Genomic DNA, 23574 nt, shown 5'->3' with positions numbered 1-23574 from the left:
GCATGTTATCGAATCGTGATACAGTTGAACGTTTGGAAATTATTATTTTTATTCTGGTTAAATTTCAGTAAGAAGCAAGAGATTACAAAGTATTTATTTAACAATTGGTTCATACGTCAGCGTGCGTTCATCGAGATATGAAGCACGCGGGAAGTTTGGAGAGCACGAAAGATGCGTAAGAGTTGCTAGAGGCGTAGCCGAGAGCAACTCTAGCTTCTTGAGTGCTCTCTAAACTTCCCAAGTGCTTCATATCTCGATGAACGAACAGCTGACGTACGAACCAATTGTTTTATAACATTTTCAACCCGATGGAAATTTTTTTTCTCGAGGGATATGTTTGCTGACGTCATGAGCGTGCACAAAAGGACTATGAAGCACGCTCGCGCAATTGAATTTGATCAGACAAATTTACTAGCTATGTTATAAAATCTCTTAGTAAATAGATATTGCAAATATATTCAACTATTTGTCCATAGACGTCTTGCCCAAACGCCGTCTTTTCAGTTGCCTTGATCGCCAAAATTTTTCAGAACTCCGAGAAATCTGGGCTCTGACGAATCACACCTTTTACAACCTGCGGTGCTTCTTGCCAGGATCTACTGCATTCAAAGCACCGTTCCCTTGCGTAAACAAATTACTCAAAAGATTCTATCCCAAAAACAAGATTTTCCTCACTCCAGTCTCTCTGTCCTGTCAGCTTTCTCAGAAACATGAGATTTGAACCAAAAATCTTTTCGCTCCAGCTGTTTGAAATGCCGGGTCATACTTTTCCCCAGAGACCGCAATGAAGACTGGGAAAACAAGCAAATGTGACATGCATCATGACTCCACCGGGAGGGGTTGCATTCCACGAAAGGATGACTTGTATTCTGGAAGCCGGAGAATATTAGGTAAAAGTTCAATTCTTTTTAAAAGCAAATGCAGTAATTCTACTCCAGCAAACTTAACTATGCCTCACCTGTGGTATCTGGTGAAAGGCAATTAAAATGATAAAAGAATCAAAATAACAGCGACCCCGCCAGGATTCGAACCTGGAATCCCCTGATTCGTAGTCAGATGCCTTATCCGTTGGGCCACGGGGCCTTTCTGAATAAGAGAATGCTCTAAGCACAAAAGAAACCGTGAATTATGCTCATAAATGAAATCTATCCCAATCAACAAAGAACTTATTCAATAAATTCTTTTTGCTCCTGCTTTTGCTGTTGTAATGTATACAAGACCTGAGAAATAAAATATTTATATTTTTCGTTCTAGTCGTTTCTCTCTTTTTTTTTCTACCAGATTTTCTCTCGATTCTTTGCACAAGGATGAAATAAGCAGAGCTTGATTTAACCTTAGAAAAAAAGTAAAATACTTCTGTAAAAACTGACGACAATCGCGACTTTTGTTTGATATTGCGAAATTCTAAGATAAACCCTGGATCACGTCCTTCCCTCTGGAATATGTGAGAGTATGTCTTCTTCGTTTTCTTTTCATCGTCCTACATAATCATTGATTTGACTCTTCTTTGAGGAGAACAGAAATCATCAATGATCAGTGATAAATCAAACCAATTTCCATGGTAGATGCGGAAGGATTTCCGGTGGAGGTACTATTTCACCAAAGGATGACTTATGTCGTATATTGTAGAATTCGAAGCCGGAATCAGAATGCAAAAACAAATAACTTGTTTGAAAAGCATGTGTAGCGATGTTCTTCTACCAAACATAACTTAATTTCTTATCCAGACTAATAACTTCATGAAAGCGATTAAAAGGATGAAAGAAATTCAGAAGATACAAAGATTATTTCACCAAAACAACAGCGACCCCGCCAGGACTCGAACCTGGAATCTTCTGATTCGAAGTCAGATGCCTTATCCATTGGGCCACAGGGCCTTTCTTGAGACAGATTAGTGTCAAAGCAAAGAGGCAATTCTCCTGCAGGTGTACAGGAGGCTTAATCGCTCTGAAGAAATATTCAACTCACTTTCAGAACAATTCATCCATGTCGAAGAGGAAGACTAAACCATAATCCTATTTTAGCTCTCATTCAAATAGAAACCCTTAGAGGAAAATAAATGAAAATTGATAAACGTTTGAAAATAAACGGCACCGTTTTACCTCACTTCGCTATTAAGTGACATCTAATCTCACTAAATGCAAGCGTGACTACAACCTCGAGAAACTTCACCCCGGCAACTCGGAGTTGTGAGATTGTATGTAGGCCATTTTTCTACCACGGCTGGGCAGGTTACATCACCTATCTGGGGTCCCTCGCCTCCATGTTAACAGGCCCCAGCATAGGATAAAACACGTATTTCGTTTTCGCTTGTGAATTTGTTCCTTTCTACAAATATCAGCATTCTTTTCGTTTTATGCAAAGAGTAATTTCTGAGTTTCTGCTCAAACTAAATCAGTTACCTTATTTCCTCGAATAGGAGCTCGGGTGCTTATTTAATATTTCGGCTTAAATTTAAGGGGAAGGTTATTTTTAACCGTTAGTCGTATTTAAAGTTAATCGTAAAACATTACCGTTAACACAGTTAGTCGTAAAAGCCATCACCCCTAAAGTCTTTTGGAGTTATTCAGTTGTTTTCGGTATTTTCCCCTTCGTGATCGCTGGCACTCTGGACATGGAGTAAGCATTCTTTACACAATGTACTAAATGTTCGCACATTTTCCTTTGGACGAAGGAAACCCGCTCAATGACATCAACTATTCTGCTGTGAAGGGTTCTATGTACATCGTTGTCCGCTGATATTTCCCGTGTTATCCATTATCGATTTCACATTATAAAAACGTTATAATGGCCAACTATGGTTGGCTTCAACAAAATTCTAGTGCCCAGACTTAATACTTTAAATCCGGCGTGATGCCACAATGTGACGGCATAAACACGTTACCATGCAACTAGTCATAAACAAATCGAAACTTTGTTTCGCACTAAGAGCTCAGTTCATGCTATAGCACCGTGAAAGAGAATGCATTTTTCTAGTTTATCCAATGCTTTGAATGAAGACATCAGTTACAAAATGAACAAAAACAACTCAGGTGACAAAGAGTCTGTGAGGAAATCCTGTTCTGCGAGAATATTTGATGAAGAAGTCAATGTCACAAATCGTTCTGCTGAGAATTATCATGAGCCTTTAGAGGCCTCACATGGGGCACGGATCATGGCTAATGAGGTGGGCGTTTCTCATCATTACACTTCTTTTTTCTTTCCTTAAAAAGTAGGTTTAGTTATTGTAAAAGTTACAATTTGTTATCCGAAGGGGCAGCGAAAAAGGAAGTTCAAGTGATTTTAAAGGCGAACGCGCAAGACTACCTGATTCAATATATAAGCTTTGAAAATGGGTCGTAATTAGTTTCGATTTGACTTGTAAAACGGTTCCCTCCAAAATTAGCTCAATTTTAAGTCCGTCCAACATTGGAGAAACATTCAACGCAACTAGAACTTTTCTGCATTAAAGGCGTTCAAGTAACTGAGTTTGAACATTTTTTTCTTCGTGGAGAGGTGAAAAAGCGCGCGCAAATGAAATTTTTAGATTATGACGCCACTCTTCGACATTCCACCATCTTCAAGCTGGATAAAAAAGTTGATAGTGCTTTGTATCCCAGCTTTTTTGCTCTCTTCTAATTTCATTAATTAAGAAATCAATATGTTGGCAAATTTTTTTTTCAGTCTGCGAGAGAAAAGGAACAACTAATACAGAAGATCATCTACCTTGAAACAGAGATTAACGGTTAGTTTTATGTGGTCACGCATGCATGAAAAGAAAAGTGCGCGCGGATTACAAGGAGTTACCGATGCTCCACTGATAATAAGTCGTTTACCCCCTCCCCCCTCCCTACTGCTTCTCGTTCCGTCATAAATAGTTCCGTTTTTTGTGTTTTCCCAGTTTACATTATCACTCAAACCTTGAATTTGTTCAATCTAATATTCTAAGTACTTAAAATATTCATTTGTTTTTTAACAGCTAAAGAGAAGGAGATCGCCTTTCTTAAACAAACTCTCTTTGGGACAGACAAAGACATTGCTGATCTCAAAGGAAAACTGTCCCAGCTAAAACAAACTGTGCAAAGAACTCAATCTGATTTTGTTAAGCAAATGGCATCAATAGACAAAAAGCTACAGGAGGCAAGGAAGAACATTGCCGAGCTCGAGGGGGGCTTTAATTTTACTATCCAGAAGAATAAAACGGAAGTAGAAGAGTCTCGGAGCAAACCACAAATATTTAATGGTGAGTATGTAAATTGGGATGGCGTCGCATCAACTGAGTGGTGACAACGCGGTTGATACGACTGCCTTGTTTTTTATGAACTCATTTTGTGTTCCAGGGAAGCGTTATGGGACGTAGTTGGAGAGGAAAGAGGGGTCTGCATCATCTTTTACTAAAAATAAATATTTTTATTTCATTAACTGTTCTTCCATGCACTTTTATTTTTATTTCTGCTTCTTTTTTTTTTTTTTCTAAACTAGGCAAAGCTTACTTTGACCTTCAACAATCATGGTTTGACACTCCATCCAACAACGGTGGATGTTTCAAAGTTGAAAACTTTCCAGTTAGAGCAAAAGATCTTGAAACCATAAGGAATGTTAAATCCACTTCAAGGGCCTTCACTGAGCAAGCTAAAGGCATGAAGAAGGAAACTTGTAAATTACCATTCCTTTACAGTCCACACCTGCGCAAAAGCAGTGCAGTCTTAAGAGTCAGAAAACAGTTACATACTCAGAATTGATAACATGTTCTTCCATCTATCGGCTTTGATTTTGTAATCATCTTTCATCTAGGCAAAGGTTATTTGGACCTTCAACCGTCATGGTTTGACACTTTATCAAAAAACGTTGGATGTCTTCAGGTTGAAAACGTTCCACTTAAAGCAAAAGATCTTGAAGCCATGAAGAAAGGTATGTAGAAGAAAACTTTAAAATACGATTCTACATAGGTGATAGTCCACATCTGTGCGGAGTAGTGTCTTCTGAGCGAACCTATTAGGCTAATTAGAATTGTCAATGTACCCTTCAGCTTTAGTACTTTTGCAATGTACTCGCCAGACTCAAATTCAGTGAGCAACTTCATGAGGTGTTACATCATACAAAAATAACACAGATTCCTCTGGTATTATGCTGAACTTATTTTCCAAGAAAGCTTAAGGCGTAAAAACGAACGCATATCCCTGCTTCCAACTTTGTTCAAGCTCAAACTGTGATGATTTCTGCTGCATTCACGACTCGTGACTTACCCACTCAGATCAATCATTTTTCAGAGGAGGGAGCTTTAATTGAAGACTTAGCTTGTTCTTTTATCGAGTGCTCAAGGTGACGGTTTTTGCGGCGGTTCAGAAAAAGTGTTTCGCTGAAATTAATTCACTTTTAGTTCAGTAAGCTAAAATCTTAGGTATCTTTATGTGGAAACGAAATTCTCTACATTGCAATCATAAAATAAAACTTAAAATATCTTTTATCTAGGCAAAGATTATTTTGACCTTCAACCGTCATGGTTTGACACTCTATCCCAAAACGCTGGATGTCTTCAAGTTGAAAACGTTCCGGTTAAAGGAAAAGATCTTGAAGCCATGAAGAATGCTAAATCAAATTCAAAGGCCCCCACAGCTGAGCCAGCTAAACGTGTGAAGATGGAAAATTGTAAAATACCATTCTATATAAGAAATAGTCCACATCTCTACGAAGTAGTGTATTCTGAAAGTGACAAACCCGTCTGGTATTAAGGTGAACTTTTTTTTCCAAGATAGCTAGAGGCGTTACAAAACGAACACACATCTCTGCTTCCAACTTTGTTTAAGCTCAAACTGTGACGATTTCTTCTGCATTAAAGACTCGTGACTTATCCAGTCAGATCAACCCTTTTTCGGAGGAGGTAATTTAATTAAAAAGAGTTCGCTTGTTTTCTTGCTCAAGATCACGGTTTATGCGGCAGTTTAGAAAAGTGTCTCGCTCAATTTAACTCACTTTGGTTTGGTAAGCTAAAAATCCCAGGTATATTTATGCTTAAATGAAATTCTCAGCATTGCCATCATAACTAAACAAAAATTGATTTATCTTTTATCTAGGCAAAGATTATTTTGACCTTCAACCATCGTGGTTTGACACTCTATTGGAAAACGCTGGATGTCTTGAAGTTATAAACATTCCAGTCAGAGCGAATGATCTTGAAGCCATGAAGAATGTCAGATCAAATTTAAAGGCCTCCACTGAGCCAGCTAAAGGTATGAATAAGAAAACTTGTGAAATACGATTGCACATATTTAGTTTTAGTGACAAATCAGTTAGACAACTAGAACTGTCAATGTACCTCTCAGCTTTGGTACTTCCTCGCCCAATCTTTTTTTAACTGTCTGGGGAGTCCATATTCTTACCATCACCCATTAGATCCTGTTCTGGCAAGCACTGTTTCCAATGGGAAAAACAATAGTAACCTGTAAAATGCCTGTTATAAGCTCCCTGAGTTCAAATATTGTCGTAAGACCTCGTAAGGTGTTGGCCAGTAAGACAATATACGGAAGTAGGTGTAGCGCTGTTCAGTAAATCAAATGCCAAAAAGAAAAAAACCTGTCAATAATTAGCATTGCGTTAACTGTAGTATTACCTTTTCTTTCGTTTGACTTAAAATCGTAACATTGACTCGGATTCTCTTTTTTATTCAACAGATCATCGTCAATGTGAGCGACACAGTCTTTTATCTTTTTAATTGTTCAATAACTTCAAAGCCGGGCGTCGTTTGTTACTTTGAGTTCGTTATATTTCATTGTCTTTTGAAAACTTTTGTAAGAAAATAAATGAAACAACTATGTGTAAAGGTATAAAGATTTCAATTTTCAGAACATCATTTCTTAAAGCTTTTGTAAATATGTATGTAGCATTGTCATATTTCATAATTATTTGGTGACTGCTAACCAAATTTTTCAGAGTTGTTTGTCTCGTTTTTATTCAAATAAACATGAGATGCAAATGAGGTGTATATGTTTGCATTATGATAGGTACCGGCAAACTGTTGGGAAAACTTCTTGCGGATGGAGATAATCTCAGCTATATAAATCTTGTCTATTCACAAATGTGATTGAAGCGACTGAAAACAAAAAGAATACAGAGCACGCTGAATATCAACACTTTTTCCTCCAACCAGACACTGAAATGAGAGCATAACTTAGCATGACTATTGCTAGCTGGAGCCTTACCTTGCATGAAGTGGTTTGGTCCTCTGAGTTCGGCAATTTTTACTCCAATTAAAATCAGCACGTCTATGCACTGTCGCTGTGGTGAGGAAGAACATGCGCACAAAGGGTTACATTTGGGTTTAACATAATGTCCTCGTCTGTAATCAAATCGATATCAAATTCTAGAACGTAATTGGTTTTCAGCACCACCTGGATAGCTAGCGTATTATGATTGTACTTCGACGATGTATCAAACCAATAGTATTTACCTTTAAAGTTGGGTGTCGAAAGTAATCTGACATCGCTTTGTGATTGGTCCTGAGAACTGCCACCATTCTCTGAACCAATCAGACGCAAAACTAAAACCAATCACGAAATCGTCGTCCGCGTTTTCCCCGCCCTTCAGGCCGTTTGATTGCTTTTATTTTAAGTTTTCATTGGCTCTTAAAGGTTTTCTCCTTTCGTCTGATTGGCCGCCTGGATAACTTTGGTTTTGGTTTCACGACTTTCCATTGCAAAGCGCTCTTAATAGCATGCTATGTGACAGTGACTATGTTTTCACTTATGAATACGTTTAACCAATGGGTTAACTAGGAATGCTTTAGTTTTCACTTGTGTTGAGGTTTAATTTAAGTTGACTTCCTATTACTTGGGAAAACAAGCAAATGTGACAAGCATCATAACTCAACTGGGAGTGGTTGCATTTTACTAAAGGATGACCTATATCAGAGAAGCCGGAGAATATTCGATAAACATTCAATACTCTTTGATAGCAAATGCAGTAATGCTACGGTAGCAAACATAACTACGCCCCATATGTGGTATCTGGCCTCATAACTTGGTGAAAGGTGACTTAAAAAAATAAAAGAAATTCATTGGATACAAAGTTTGTTTACTCAAAATAACAGTGACCCCGCCAGGATTTGAATCTGGAATCTCCAGATTCGTAGTCAGATGCCTTATCCGTTAGGCCAGGGGGCCTTTCTTAGACGTGGTCAAAGCGTGGAAAAGGCGTGAATTACACTCAAAAATGAAATCTATTCCGATCAAGAAACAACTCATTCATTAAACTCTTATTCCTTATGCTTCCGCTGTTGAAGTTGTTTGTATAAAGGGCCTGAGAAATAAAATATTTATACTTGTATAGGCCCTTAATTTTGGAGGGTCTATCTAAAAAGCTTTTGTTTGTCTTTGAAAAAGGCGACCAACTTTTTTTGAATTGGCTACCACTTTGAAGAATTTAGGAGCCAAGTGGCTATCTGAAAAATATTAATTTCACGCCCTGCAGTTAGGACGGAAACGCCGAAGAAGGTGTCGATTAAAAAATGAATTTATGTTGTAGTTAGAATTTTGCAAAAGACTGGATGTGTTTACCGTCCCTTACCGCATTGAGTTCCAAATGGAAACTGAAATCATTTGCCACATCGGTTCTGTTCTCAGACCATGCAAACTTTGGTTATTTCACGTTGTGGTCATACAGAGGACGGCTTAGAAATGTACAAAGTTCTAAAATGCACGCGCTAAGCTATTGTTTTGCCCGTTTAATTTTTTGTATTGCCACGTCCTCGTAGCCCTCTTAGTTTGCTTGAGGTTCCTAAATACACTGTAAGTTTATTAGGTAACTTAACGTATCAATTAACAGTTAAACCATAAAACTTTTGGGAATTTGTATTGTTATTCAGGTTTGATTTTTTTTTTAAATTGAAGAGGTAGGTATGTGTTAAATCAAAACTCCGTAAAAATCTACAAACGAACGGAAAATATTTTTTCAAAGAGATTTATCACTACTCGGAGGGAAAAATTTTGAATTTTTAGTGACTCAGGTCGTTGAAAATATTGTACAATAAGAACAACAACTCGTATGAAACTGTGACGGTGAAGCTGATGACATTATATATTGGAGACATTATGTATTGGAGAATTTCGCATGTTATCGTATCGTGATACAGTTTAGATATTGAACGTTTGGAAATAATTATTTTTACTCTGGTTCAATTTCAGTAAGAAGCAAGAGATTACAAACTATTCATAATCTCCTAGTAAATAGATATTGCAAATATATTCAACTATTTGTCCATAGACGTCTTGCCCAAACGCCATCTTTTCCAGGACGAGAAGAGATTTAACCCTTTACCCAAAAATTATTGCCAAGAAATTGCACCGATAGCTCACGGGTACCTTTGTCAGTTGCCTTGATCGCCAAAATTTTCCAGAACTCCGAGTGATCCGAGCTCTGGTGAATCACACCTTTAACAACCTGCGGTGCTTTGCCAGGATCTACTGCATTCAATGCACCGTACCCTTGCGTAAACAAATAACTCAAAAGATACGATTCTATTCCAAATGCAAGATTTTCATCACTCCAGTCTCTCCGTCCTGTCAGCTCTCTCAGAAACATGAGATTTGAACCAAAAATCTTAAGAGCGCTTGTCTGTAAAAATCAGACAAATTCTAAATTTCGCGGCAAGAGTTAAAAATTCGATTTCTTTCTTATTTTAATATTAGATAAGCTAGACTATAACTAAAATCACTGGATACTTTTTTTCGCAAAATATCTTTTTATTTCAGAGAAAATACAAATAACAAAATTCCGTTAAAATCGACATTTTTAGAAGCAAATTATTGCACAAGTTTGAGGGCTTCGCATTCAAAAATGAATCACAATCTCGTCTTTTTAACTCTCAAATCTTCTTTTTCAACCTCATAAGACCTCACAAAACGATTTTTGTATACACTGCGTTTCTCTTTGAGTGTAAAATAATTTAATTTCGAAAGCATACATTTCTCTTCAGTAAAAGTACTTTGTGAGCAAAGTTAATTTTCAGCATGTGCTAAACCTTCAAATGGATTAAGCTTTGGGCGATATAATAACGAAAAGATGTTCTAAATATTACTGTAAAAATTTCTTTGGGCAAATGAATGAGAGCGATACGAAAGCTTTTCAGAGTCCGTTAAAATGCAGTCATTTCACCTTTCGCGGTCAACATTCCAGTCGCGAGTCACACACATACTTTAATAAAATTCAACCCATATGACGCCGGAAAATGCACATGGGTACACATTTCCAAATGCTCTAACCTCATTTGCCTTAGAAGAAAGATCCAAAGACCATTTTACTGTGGCTATCTTGTCGCTCTTCGTATTTATAGCGTCCGATGAAACTGCCTGTCAATCTGCGAACTGTCACCAACCTTTGTTATAAAACGTTTGACATCTTTCTGCACTGTGGCATCTTATCCAGCGATTCAGTTGACTGTGAGTGTTATTCGGTTTGTGGTGCAGTAGATCTGATCGATGCTTAGTAGCACTTCACATATGTTGCAGGCAACGTAGTTTTGTATACGGAGAGTCGTCACGCAATGCAAATCATACAATGGAAAGTTATTTTTTAGGGGGTAGGGGAAGGGGAAAGTAAAAAGACGTCACTACTGCTAAGCTTTTTTGTTGTCGTGAACATCGAAATCTCTTAAATGTAAGTTGCGGAGATCGGACCTTTGGCTAATACTCGTTGAAAAGCTAAATTTGGCACCTGCTAAAAATAGTAAGCCTAAGTAAACAAAACCTGGTTTATGGTAATAACACGAAGCCCATTGCTCGCTTAGAGGCGGGGTTTCGGACTGTTTTTCACAAATACACCAACTTACACGGTCAACTTTGTTACATAAAAAATAGAAGGTTGTTGTTCGTTCAAGTCGCTTATTGGCGGAGTTTGTGGTTACAAAACTAGAGATCGAATGCGTGAAACGGAAATTGTTCCTTTACTTTCATGCACCAAGAATATCGCAAGTCACGAGTCGGCTTTCAAATTTACCGGTCCTGAAGATGAGATCGACCTTATTTTGTGCCGAGCGCACATATGTCGGCCCCTCTGTGGTTTAAGGTTTTAAACGGTAAATTGGGTCTGTTAACAGTGGTTAATAGTACCAATTCCTTATGCAAGCCCCAGCTATTGGCCACGGAACATAGCACCCCAGCCTCACATAAGCCGCACATTCCCTCCACTGCGTTTTGTAGCATGGTGTTGTAAAAATGTACAAAAGGTTCTCTTTCATGCTATTAGGGTATTTCTTGCAATTTTATTGGAAAGAAAAACACCCCTAATAAGTACGACAGGCACAGAGCGCCAAAAAAAACAAGAATAATTCCCTGCAATAAATAAATAAATGTATTTTACTGTTTGTCACCAGACAACGATGACACTATTATAAAAATGTTTACAAAATAAAATATTTTGTAGGTTCCAAGAGTTCAATTCTGGAGTTTTGCCCTTCACCTACCCGCTAAAGTTCCTTTGTCACCGGTATTGCGTGACAAGCCAAATACTCAAAGGGCGTACATGTTTGTAGTCAACTCAGTTTAGCATTGAATTATACTGTCAGATGTAATCTTTTAGCGGATTGTAAACTGAGCAATACTCGCAGTCAACTAAACCGTTGAATAAGACGCCACAGTGAAGAAAGGTATCGAACGTTTTACAACAAGATGGTGTTCGACAGGGTTGTTGGTGAACGCAAGATTTTTCTTCAAAGTTCCTGTAATGCTTCCATTCCACCTTACATTTTTCTGTTACAAAAAGGTTTCTTTTATGGAGCGAAAGGCTTTGGTGAAATATGTATTGTCTCCTTTCATGTTTGTAGTATCACCCTGAGACTCTTTGAAGCGCAACCCGCACAAATACATTCAAGCCGACAAATGTTGGCTTGCGAGAGTACAGTGACTCCTTTCAATCTGGCACAACCCGCACCGAAGGTCCAAGCCGATAAATGTTGGCTTGTGAAAGCGTAAAAGCTCCTGTGCAACCTGCACTGAACACAAGCCGCGTTTCAGCGTGTTGGCTTACGTGAAAAAATCTTCTGTTATAGACACCTGAAGAAATAACGAAACAAACGCCTCAGATTATGAAAGAAAGAACACAAACCAGGTGTACAAACGTAATCGCCTTTCGTGAGAGCTTAATCGTGAAGCTCCCACAACAAAATTGAAAAGTTAAAGCACGCAAAGAACCCGTGAAAATATGAAATGACTTATCCTTATCTTGGAAACAAAAATCCCCAAGAAACAAACAAGAAATTCCGAATTCAAAAACCCAACGACTGAGAAGAGAAATGGCCGCCGTACAATACACTATGAAAAAACGCCGACTGGAATCCAGTCTTCACGGCTCACTGAACGCAAATAGAAACCACGTGACAAGCACTTCTCTCTCGTGGACAAACAAATAAATAAATAAATAAATTTCGCGGGCCTTGACAAAGTGCGGGAAATTCCATACAAAAACTGTTTTGTTACTGCCGTGATTTGTGAGTTTTGATTTGAGGTTACTGTCAACAAGATCTGGTCAAATTTCAAACTTCCATTTCATTTACTCTTTGTTTAGAGAAAACATTGAAATTAAATTTGCTGGGAAAAAAACAAACTTTTAAAACTATCTTCAACACTTTATAAGCTTTTCAGTGATATACAGTTTTCCAAGTGTTTCTTTGAAAGTAGGGCGCGTAGAAAAAAATGTTTTTTTTCCAGAATTTTTCCTTGTTTCCTTACATTTCGATGTTTTCTGCGCATTTTGTTGCATATTTGTCGTCTTTACTTGAACTCCCTCGACTGGGCCACACAGTTCATGGTCATCAAGGCAGGCAAAAGAGTGCTAGTTCCTCTTTTTCCCTCTTCTTGTTCCTCACTGGGGAAGGGATGGAAGCCAAACCCTAGATCAAAAATTAGCACATACCCCTCCAATTCCAATATTTATCACTTACACTTGAGATTACTGTGCGAGTATTGGGAAAACTTTGAGTTTGAAATGTTTTCAAATTGCGCCGGCAAACATTAAAAGTGTGACGTCCAAACAAGCTGTGTTTACATAATCTCATCTAAACTAACTAGTTGGCCTATTGAGAGCGTGCGAACTATCTCAATTATTTTATAACCATCATTAGTTATAAAAGTGTGACTTGCAAAACCGAATTACAGTCACTTGGTTTTTTTAGTAGTTTTGGCTTCGATCATGCAAATCACACCCGCTAGAAAATGAAAAGTTCACGAAGACAGTGAGTTTATTATCACGCAAAGATAGCTTAGCGTTAAAAAGAAGGGACTTAGGTTGTACTGTGATTGATCTTGTGATGAAAATCAAACCTGTCAAAGGGGTAAACACTGAAACCTGACATTTCCTGTTGGAAAAAGAATAACACTTTTCATTTTCCATGTTCAATTACATCATGACTGATAAAAGTGTGACGTACGAAACCGAAATACTGTGTACTTATTGAGTGGTAGGGGGCGCAGCGAGGTCCTTTCTTCATGACCCTGAGCTTAATATTTTCCCCACTGGTCCCACCAAATTCTGTCAATAAGCATTTTATCATATGACCACTAACTGTTAAAAATTTTTAACCTAAATGGGACGCGATAGACGGGCATACGGGCACACAAAAAAATATGCAATTTAAAACTTTTCCTTTTATTTCGATTAGCCCCGAGGGGGAAGGGAATATCCTGAACACACGTGATCTGGATGCATTAAACACTGTGACAGCGGAAGTTTCGGAAGGTTGTGAAAAGTAATTCGTTATTTTTGTTGTTTCATTTTGAAAGCATCAGCCACATTGTCAACATCTTGGTAAGTGCGGTTGAAAATCTTTTCTAGTCACTCGGTTGTTATCAGCCTTAGTCATTTAGTAACTGTAGAGAGGTAAGGCTCTTATGGCAAAGCCCAGTGCCTACTTTATCCCTTTATTATTTACTTTATCCAGTACCTGATCTTTATGTTTGCAATATGTTACGTTTCGAGTGTTAGCCCTTCGTTAAAGCGGTTGATGGCGCGATTGAATCGTCACCACAGTGAAATAAATTGAGTCTACGGCGGATTTTTTCAATCTCTGTGGCTTTATACCGTATAATTTATCCTCATTAACTAAAACAAGGTTATTGAGTATCGTTCAATTTGAGAAATTGATGATCATAAAACTAGACTGTCCCACGCTGACATCATAGGAAATGCGTAGTGCTTCATTACGTGGTTTTCCAGAGGCTATGATCTGCACTGGCTATTAACTTGACACTTTTTTAGGAGAGTTTAACGATCGATTCAGAGATCGCGGTAGATTCCAATTGAATTTCCGTTTTCTACTTGTACACAAACGTTTCATGGTCGAGACACCATTCACTTAAATTTTTAGATACTAGCGTCGGGTTCTACGGTACATATTTTTCTAAACGCCGTAATCTGTTTTTTTGTCTGCTTAAGCGCTAGAGCCTCGCATAAGAAGATAAGTCATGACGCTGCGCGCTCATGAAGAGAGATGTTTTAATTTTCTGAGAGAAACTAAGACTTTCTTAAATTCAATGTTACTGCATACGTAGTATAGGCGTACTTTTCCGTTGATCGGATGCTTCATATCTCCACCGTTAAATGGCTTTCTTAAAACAGTTCAGGTTTCATACAATAAATTTCAACCAGAATGTAACTAAGATTGTTTAGCATTGTTTAGTTTGAGAAACTGATGGTTCCCACAATCACGTGATCAATCATGCAGAATGTCCTTTACTGATGTCAACAGAGGCGGCCCAAGCTCACACTCGAGAAAAAGCAAACGATTAATTCATGAAAGCGTCAGGCGTTGTGTGACTCGGTGTTAACTTACCAGAGTTAAACACGTCATAAGGACTTGTATAGGGAACGAATGGTCGATTTGAAGTTATAAAAATGTGACGTACAAAACCGAAATAGATTCACTGCGGAGTAAACTACGGATTTTCCATATCAGTTCATGAAGAGTTGATTATCGCTGACAGATAGCTTACCGTTTAAAGAAAGAAGCTTTATTTCTGTTGGTATCGATCTTGTAATGAAATTTCAATTTTCGAAATGGATGGACACAGAAGCCTGACGTTTCCTATTAAAAAAAAGAATGAAATAATTTATTTTTACATGTTCAATTCTATCATTGGTCACAAAAGTGTGACGTACAAAACCGAAATTCATCCCCCACCTCTCCCTTCCTCAAAAGAAATATGAAGTACTATTAAATATGACTATTGATTATTACTGAAAGTCAAGCCACCTCCTATCTCTGATGTCATTTGCTTGTTGCCATATTTCAGTCACTGGATTAACGTCTTCAAAGGTAAGACCAGTGATGTGGTTATGTTCGAGCAAATTACCGATCCACTCCGTCCGTTTTCTTTTTTTTTTTCTTTTTTTTTTGTTTAGTATTGTGTTAATAAAAATAATGTTTCCCTGATAACAGGAGAGGATTGCAATGGAAACCTAACAGCAGAAGCCATGACACCTTTCATGAGCATCGCCTTACTTGTTGCCCAGTTCTTGCTCAACTCAGATCGCATTCAGAAAGCCATTGAGATATGCAGCGAATGTTTGATTTTGCTAACTTGCACCGATCAAAACAGCAAAGACCAATTTGATTCGGCGCTGCTACAGTTTTACAGCGACATCTATACCATTCTTTTCAGCGCTTATCGTCATATCTCTGACTACATAAGTGCGGAAAGATACGGGAGGATACTGTTTGACTTATACAGAGTGTATGGAATTATGCTTTATTGTCTTGGCGAAAGCCTAAAAGCAAAGGAATATGTTGAGAGGGCCCTTGCCATAACAACCAAAATTGGCGACAGAAGCGGAGAAGCATTATGTTACGGAAACTTAGGTACTGTCTTTGAGTCGCTTGGCCAATACGACAAGGCTGAAGAGTATCTCCAGAAAGCGCTTGTCATCACAACTGAAATTGGCGACAGAGAAGGGGAGGCATCATGTTATGTAAACCTAGGTACTGTGTTTAAGTCGCTTGGCCAATACGACAAGGCTGAAGAGTATCTCCAAAAAGCGCTTGTCATCACAACTAAAATTGGCGACAGAGAAGGGGAGGCATCATGTTATGTAAATCTAGGTACTGTGTTTCAGTCCCTTGGCCAATACGACAAGGCTGAAGAGTATCTCCAAAAAGCGCTTGTCATCACAACTGAAATTGGCGACAGAGGAGGGGAAGCATCATGTTATGGAAACCTAGGTACTGTGTTTAAGTCACTTGGCCAATACGACAAGGCTGAAGAGTATCACCAAAAAGCGCTTGTCATCACAAATGAAATTGGCGACAGAGGAGGGGAAGCATCATGTTACGGAAACCTAGGTACTGTGTTTAGGTCGCTTGGCCAATACGACAAGGCTGAAGAGTATCACCAAAAAGCGCTTGTAATCACAACTGAAATTGGCGACAGAGGAGGGGAAGCATCATGTTATGGAAACCTAGGTACTGTGTTTCAGTCGCTTGGCCAATACGACAAGGCTGAAGAGTATCACCAAAAAGCGCTTGTCATCAGAACTGAAATTGGCGACAGAAGCGGAGAAGCATTATGTTATGGAAACTTAGGTACTGTCTTTGAGTCGCTTGGCCAATACGACAAGGCTGAAGAGTATCTCCAGAAAGCGCTTGTCATTACAACTGAAATTGGCGGCAGAGAAGGGGAGGCATCATGTTATGTAAACCTAGGTACTGTGTTAAAGTCGCTTGGCCAATACGACAAGGCTGAAGAGTATCACCAAAAAGCGCTTGTCATCACAACTGAAATTGGCGCCAGAGGAGGGGAAGCATCATGTTATGTAAACCTAGGTACTGTGTTTCAGTCGCTTGGCCAATACGACAAGGCTAAAGAGTATCTCCAAAAAGCGCTTGTCATCACAACTGAAATTGGCGACAGAGGAGGGGAAGCATCATGTTATGAAAACCTTGGAATTGTGTTTAGAACTGTTGGTGATTTTGAAGCTTCGGAAGTATGCTTGGAGAAAGCTTTATTCATATCCAGAGATATTGGAGATGGAAGAAAAGAGTTCGAAATCCTTGGAAGTTACGCCGCTTTGTATTTATACCAATATAAAATCAAAGACTTCCTGTCGTGTCTTCATCTGTGCATTGAAAAGTATGAGGAGCTGAGATATTTCTTGGGCGCCAATGATCAGTTCAAAACATCATTTCTGGAGCACACAGGAATATTTCCCTACAAACTGCTTTGTACTTTGCTTTGTGACACCGGAAATGCTCGGGATGCTCTTTATGTTGAGGAGTTGGGTCGAGCTAGAGGCCTATCAGACTTAATGGCAGAGAAGTACTCGGTTGAAACGCACATCTCTGCTAATCCACAATCTTGGTTTGGCATTGAGAACATTTTAAGAAAGAAAAATAACTGTACTTGTCTGTACATTTCTTATTTTCAGAATCGTCTGCATTTGTGGATCTTGAAAACAAGTGGAGTCCTTCACTATAGAAGAGTATCACCAGAAGAGAATCTAGTTCAGGCTGGGTTACCCAAAGATTTGTCTTTGAGTCAATTTTTGGATGATAATTTCCGGAGTCTTGGTATTTTGCCCACTAAAGATTGTGAAGATCGGTCTTTAAGTACGATTAAATTGCAACTTCTCTCCCCTGCGCAAAAGAGCTCAGCAAGATTGCGACTCGTGGAGGAGGACGAGGACGAGGACGAGGACGAGGACGAGGACGAGAAAGTGATTTCAAGTCTATATTTGTGTTACAAAATGTTCATTGCTCCCGTTTATGATTTGCTTGATGAGCCTGAAGTCATTATTGTTCCTGACCGCAGGTTGTACAAAGTTCCCTTTGCTGCCCTGAGTGAAAAGGAAGGAGCCGAATACTTGTCAGAGACTCATAAGATCCGTATCATTCCTTCGTTGACAACACTCAAGAACATTCAAGATAGTCCAGAGGACTATCACAGCAACACTGGTGCCTTGGTAATAGGCAATCCCAAGGTTAATTGGCTGCAACCATTGCCAGGTGCAAGAAAGGAAGCGGAGATGGTCGGACGACTGGTGGGTGTTCCGCCTCTAGTTGAAGAGAAAGCAACGAAGCAGGCGATACTTGAGCGGATAAGTTCAGTGAGCTTGATACATTTTGCTGCCCATGGTAACGCGGAAAGAGGAGAAATTGCACTCTCCCCCATTCCTACTCCCAACAGTCAAAACGCTATCCCGAAGGAAGCTTACATGTTGACGATGGCTGATGTCTCACGAGTGAAAGTCAGAGCTAAACTGGTGGTACTTAGCTGCTGTCACAGTGGAAGTGGAGAGAGAAGAGCCGAGGGAGTTATAGGAATTGCCCGTGCGTTCTTAGGATCCGGTGCTCGCTCGGTGTTGGTTGCGCTGTGGGCCATTCCAGACTCAGCAACAGAGCAGCTGATGATTCGGTTCTACGAACACCTCATTGAAGGTGGAAGTGCCAGTGAATCCCTTCATCATGCCATGAAATGGATGAGAAAAAACGGCTTGAACAAAATGTCTGAGTGGGCGTCGTTTACGCTGATTGGAGATGATGTGAGACTCGAGTTTGACAAGCAGCGGCAAGATTCAGTGAGAACAGGTATTTCATAAATTAAAGTTGGATTGGACGTGAAGTTGTTACCTTGAACATCAAGGCTAGTTTAATATCTATATATATATATATATTATGAGAGGAAAAAACGACGCAACTACATATCCCGACAAGCCTGTTTCGTGAATCGCTTCACTCTTCAGGGGTTTAAACCCCTGAAGAGTGAAGCGATTCACGAAACAGGCTTGTCGGGATATGTAGTTGCGCCGTTTTTTCCTCTCATAATATTTATTCTGCTCTGCTTCAACGTATTGAGCACTGTTCCACGCGAAAATCGACTTGCAGACTTCCTATATATATATATATATATGTAGATACACACACTTGTTTTCCTTTTTGAAGGGTTACTATCTCCGCTCTCTGGTGTAAAGTATAGAATCTCACAGATACCTCTCTACCAATGAGATACAAGTAATAGCCAATGATTTATATATATTGTGCTTGGTGTAATTGTATTTGCTTTATATCCAAAATGTTAATTTAGGTAATAACAAATTGGGTTATTTCAAATTTTTTCTTGCAGGAAAAAAGACCCCGACAGAGTAAATAATGACAAGTTAAAATACTTTTAGATGGATAAATAAAATAGAAATAAGTAGAGAAAATACTCTATCCGGTATTTCATTGACATTAAAAAAAAGAGCTATCCCAGGTTAGGGGAGATTTATTCCAAGTTTTGGTGCTTTCTTTACTAATATTCTCAGGAGGAGGTAATGGTTATGTACTCGACAATTTTTTGTTTTTCACGCAAAAATTATATTCTGATATAATAAACACGAAACAATGTTGACCTACGTAAAGCTTTTGAGTAAAACGAATTCAGTAAAGTTAAGACAGTAGTAGTACAGTTTAAAAATTAAACAAACCACTAAAATCGGGTTTAATTTTTGTATTTTCAAGCCTTTTGTAAGGAGTCGTGCCGGCCCGTAAACACTTTTTAAGTGGCGTTAAGATAGGATTCGCAAAAGGGGAAGCGTTGCGTTTCCTAAAAATAAATCCGAAGCACTTCACATTACAAAAAAATCGTACAGAGCTTAAAAATACGACTAAAAGAGGGGAAAGAGAAATACGTGTCTGAAGTTATCTGCTCTAGTAGAGAAGGATCACATCCGGCTTTACCAAAGCTCAAGAACACGCTGATGTGGAAATGTCACATTCAAATCACATGGCCATAAAACATTAAAGTAAAACATTAAAGTGGCCAGAACTGATCTTTGGAGACAGAAATTTAAAATCGCTTGCGGATGGCAGGAGTGTTTGAGTTTTTCTGGTAGGATCAGAGTTTAAGACAGCATACGTACTCTTGTCATTAAGCAGAGACAAAGCTTTGTCGTGATATTGCTGTTTGTCCATAACCACAACACAATTACCCTTGTCAGCAGATAATACGAGCCTGTCCGGATCCTTTTTGAGAGCTATAAGCGCATTAAAAACATCCTTTTGAATGTTTTTGGGAGGAGGTCTAGATCTTGACGATGACGGTTTGCTTCCTGACGCCTATTTACACCTCGTCAGAAAAAAAAAGGCCGCTAATTAGTGATCATATTGAAAAGCACCTCAAGTTACAGCGTCTAGATCACCCCTGATGAAGGCACTTGACAGGATTGTCGAAACGTTGGGTCTATGAATTGTATCTTCTTCGGTTACATTCATTAAATCTGCAAACCAGAGTAGCATCAAACCATGTTTCCCGAGAGGGAAGGCTAAAAATTAATATGTACCGAGAGGTTGTCATAAAATGTGTGACTTTTTTTTGCCTTTTGTTTATCTCATGTGATTAAATGTGTGACATTTTTCGGCTTTTGTTTATGTGTGTGACATTTTTCTTTTGTTTAATCAAGGCTTTTGTTTGTGCGTGTGGTCGCGTGTGCGACAATTCTGCTTTTGTTAATTAACGGTAAACTAAAATCAATACGCGACTTTTTCGCTTTTTTGTAAGTTTATGAAAGAATTTACAATAAACTTGACCGATCTTTACTCCCCAAACAACGATGCGCCTTATAACTAAGTATTTTAGCGATATTTTCGGTTTGAAAACACGCAATAATGAAGTAGCCGAATTGGGGGTGCGTCTTATAGCCGAGTGCGCCTCATAACCGAATAACTACGGTAGTATGGAGGTAATCACCAGCACTGATCTGGTTCTTACTTGTTCTGCACTTTTCCATGCAGACCGTTTCCTGTGAAACGATCATAATCCATATATTTTTGTTTTGAAAGGCACCAAATTTAAAACTAAAAAGTTTAGTCCAATTGCAATGTAATGAATCACTTGCTAACTTTTCTTGCTCAAATTCTACTGAGGAATATTGGCCATCCGCTGTTTTTGTAAGGAACTCAGGAAAATGTTCTCTTGTATGGCCCTCAGGCTTGGTAAGAAGTTATCATTTGCAGTCATGGCTGAATTAATCTGCTGCAAATTTACATTTATAAAATGAATGAGAGACAGTTGATTTCATTTTGATTCATATTTCATATTTTTAATAAGGTTGACGTGGTGGGCATGGTCACCGCATCCACCGTGTAGGAGTGGCCTCTCCCTCCTAAGTTGAGACATTTTTTATTTCTTTGATAGAAAAGAAAAAAAAGAAATTAAAAGTTGAGGTAAGGCAATGCACTTGCAAGGAGAAGTTACCCAACTGACAACTATACTCACAAGATCTAAATAATTACCCTTTTGCCTTAAAATCCCTATTTGTATTATCATAGATTTTTATCTTTCAATGCCTGCTTATGGCAGCTTTTGTTGGATTGGAAATAAAACAGTCTTTGTATATGTGTATGAACTGGAAACTGTTGCAATGGACCTTCAAAGGGTTTTTTATTTGATCTATATTAAATTTTAATTTCTTTGTCAACAGTCAAAAATAATCATATAGTGTCACCTTTTTTTTTCCTTCTCACCTTTAAATCTTTGAAAAATTATTTAATCTTCTATTTGAGAATTGTTAAGAAATGGAATTTATTTTAATACAAATAAGGATTCACACTGTTTAGTAGTATCATTTGTGGCTCTAATGAAATAAACAAAGTATTTTCACAGTTGTTGGCCTCCAATCTTTGTTGGACAGTTAGAAAAAACTTAGTATGTATGAAATGGAAGCATCATACCACGGAAAATGCTTGAACAGATATCATAGGAATTCCGTAGTGCTCCATTACGTGGTTTTCCATTAGCTATGATCTGCACTAGCAATTAACTTGACTTTGTTTTTAGGAGGGTTTAACGATCGATTAAGAGATCATGGTAGATTCGACTTGAATTTCCGTTTTCTACCCGTACACAAGCGTTTCATGGTCGAGACACCATTCACTTAAATTTTTAGATACTAACGGTGGGTTCTACGGTACATATTTCAGTTCTAAACGCCGTAATCCGTTTTTTTTGTCTGTTTAAGCGCTAAGGTCTCCCATAAGAAGATAAGTTATGACGCTGCGCACCCACGAAGAGAGATGTTTTGATTTTCTTAGAGAAACTGAAACGTTCTTAAATTCACTGTTATTGCATACATAGTATGAGCCTACTTTTGCGTTGAATGAATGCTTCATATCTTCACCGTAAAATTGCTTTCTTCAAACCGTAATGGTTTCCTACAATATATTTCAACATCATTAGCAAGATTGTTTAATTTGAGAAACTTATGGTGTCCACAATCATGTGCTCAAAAACTAAAATCAATCCTATATTAAGACATATTCATAATGCAGAATGTCCTTTACTGATGTCAACAGAGGTGGCCCGAGCTCACATCTCAAGAAATAGAAACGATTAATTCATGAATTGCACCCGCAAGAAAATGAAAAGTTCACGAGTACAATGAGTCAATTCTCACGCACAGATAGCTTACTGTTTAAAGACAGAAGCTTTAGTTGTACTCTCGATCTCATCGATCTCGTCAAGGAAATCCAATCTTTCCAAAATGGATGAACACTGAGGCCTGACTTTCCGGTCAAACAGAGTAAGATGTATCATTTTTGGACGCTAAAATCCATCACTAGTCAGAAAAGAGTGACGTGCTAAATCGAAATACAGTCAATACAAATCACACCCGCTAGAAAATGAATTGTTCACGACGACAATGAGTCGATTGTCACGCAAAGATAAGTTACCGTTTAAAGAAAGAAACCAAGGTTTTACTGTGATCAATCTTGTTATGTAAATCAAACTTTTCAGAGTCAACACTTATAAGCTTGACGTTCTCCATTAAAAATAGAATAACACTTTTCATTTTTCATGTTCCGATTACATCATGAGTGATAAAAGAGTGCCAAATATTTTCCCATCCGACCCAACCAAACTCAGTCAATAAGCAGTTTATCATATGAACACTAACTCTTAAAAATTTCGACCCAAGTAGGACGCGATAGACGGGCATACAAGCACAAATCTTTTTTTTGTCTGTTTAAGCGCCAGAGTATCGCATAAGAAGATTCATGACGCTGCGCGCCCACGAAGAGAGATGTTTTAGTTTTCTCAGAGGAACTAAAACTCTCTTAATTCAAGGTTATTGCATACATAGTATAATTGTACTTTTCTGTTGATCGGATGCTTCATATCTCCACCGTTATATGGCTTTCTTCAAACCTTTACGGTTTCATACAATATATTTCAACCTCATTAACTTAGATTGTTCAGCATTGTTTAATTTGAGGAACTGATGGTTTCCACAATCACGCGTCAAAAACTAAAATCAATTCTATATTAAGACATATTTATCATGCAGAATGTCCTTTACTGATGTCAGCAGAGGCGGCCCAAGCTCACATCTCGAGATTAGGCAAACGATTAGTTCATGAAAGCGTCACGCGTTGTGTGACTCGGTGTTAAGTTACGAGAGTTGTACACGTTAAAAGGTGTGGTGTGGTGAACCACATATGATCGATTCGAAGCTATAAACCGAATTAGATTCACTGCGGAGTAAACTGCTGATCGGTTTTCCAGATCAGTTCATGAAAAGTTGATTATCGCGCACAGATAGCTTACCGTTTAAAGAAAGAGGCTTTAGTTTTACTGGTAG

General features: G+C 38.4%; 2 protein-coding genes, 1 long non-coding RNA gene and 2 other non-coding genes across 6 annotated transcripts; 2 read left to right on the top strand and 3 right to left on the bottom strand.

Moving 5' to 3' along the window:
- Positions 1 to 1010: 1010 nt before the first annotated feature.
- Trnar-acg (transfer RNA arginine (anticodon ACG)) lies at positions 1011 to 1083 on the bottom strand. The gene has a single exon. It is a non-coding gene; the product is annotated as a tRNA-Arg (tRNA).
- A 721-nt stretch (positions 1084 to 1804) lies between these two features.
- Trnar-ucg (transfer RNA arginine (anticodon UCG)) lies at positions 1805 to 1877 on the bottom strand. The gene has a single exon. It is a non-coding gene; the product is annotated as a tRNA-Arg (tRNA).
- Positions 1878 to 2819: 942 nt separating this feature from the next.
- Positions 2820 to 6725, top strand: LOC149036321 (uncharacterized). The gene is made up of 8 exons (XM_089189242.1): positions 2820 to 3166; positions 3664 to 3724; positions 3959 to 4222; positions 4462 to 4617; positions 4774 to 4890; positions 5452 to 5610; positions 6054 to 6209; positions 6651 to 6725. The coding sequence occupies exons 1-8, from the start codon at positions 2963 to 2965 to the stop codon at positions 6689 to 6691; spliced, it is 1158 nt and encodes a 385-aa protein (XP_089045368.1). The 5' UTR covers positions 2820 to 2962; the 3' UTR covers positions 6692 to 6725.
- On the bottom strand, positions 6667 to 7314 carry LOC149036320 (uncharacterized). Its single transcript, XR_016181589.1, has 2 exons — positions 7179 to 7314; positions 6667 to 7069 (listed from the first exon to the last, which is right to left on the bottom strand). It is a non-coding gene; the product is annotated as an uncharacterized LOC149036320 (long non-coding RNA).
- Positions 7315 to 13688: 6374 nt separating this feature from the next.
- On the top strand, positions 13689 to 19430 carry LOC149036319 (uncharacterized). 2 transcript variants are annotated; one of them, XM_089189241.1, is made up of 3 exons: positions 13689 to 13773; positions 15404 to 18544; positions 19080 to 19430. In XM_089189241.1, exons 2-3 carry the CDS (start codon positions 15439 to 15441, stop codon positions 19100 to 19102), a joined length of 3129 nt encoding a protein of 1042 aa, XP_089045367.1. In that variant the 5' UTR covers positions 13689 to 13773; positions 15404 to 15438; the 3' UTR covers positions 19103 to 19430. The 2 variants fall into 2 exon arrangements, with proteins under 2 accessions (XP_089045367.1, XP_089045366.1); XM_089189240.1 differs by lacking the exon at positions 13689 to 13773 and having other exon boundaries at positions 15295 to 18544.
- Positions 19431 to 23574: the final 4144 nt, after the last annotated feature.

Source organism: Pocillopora damicornis, chromosome 12 (genome assembly GCF_964200805.1).
Source record: "Pocillopora damicornis chromosome 12, jaPocDami1.2, whole genome shotgun sequence".
NCBI lineage: Eukaryota > Metazoa > Cnidaria > Anthozoa > Scleractinia > Pocilloporidae > Pocillopora > Pocillopora damicornis.
The sequence above is the reverse complement of the archived record's forward strand: the minus strand, read 5'-3'. Positions and strand labels throughout refer to the sequence as shown.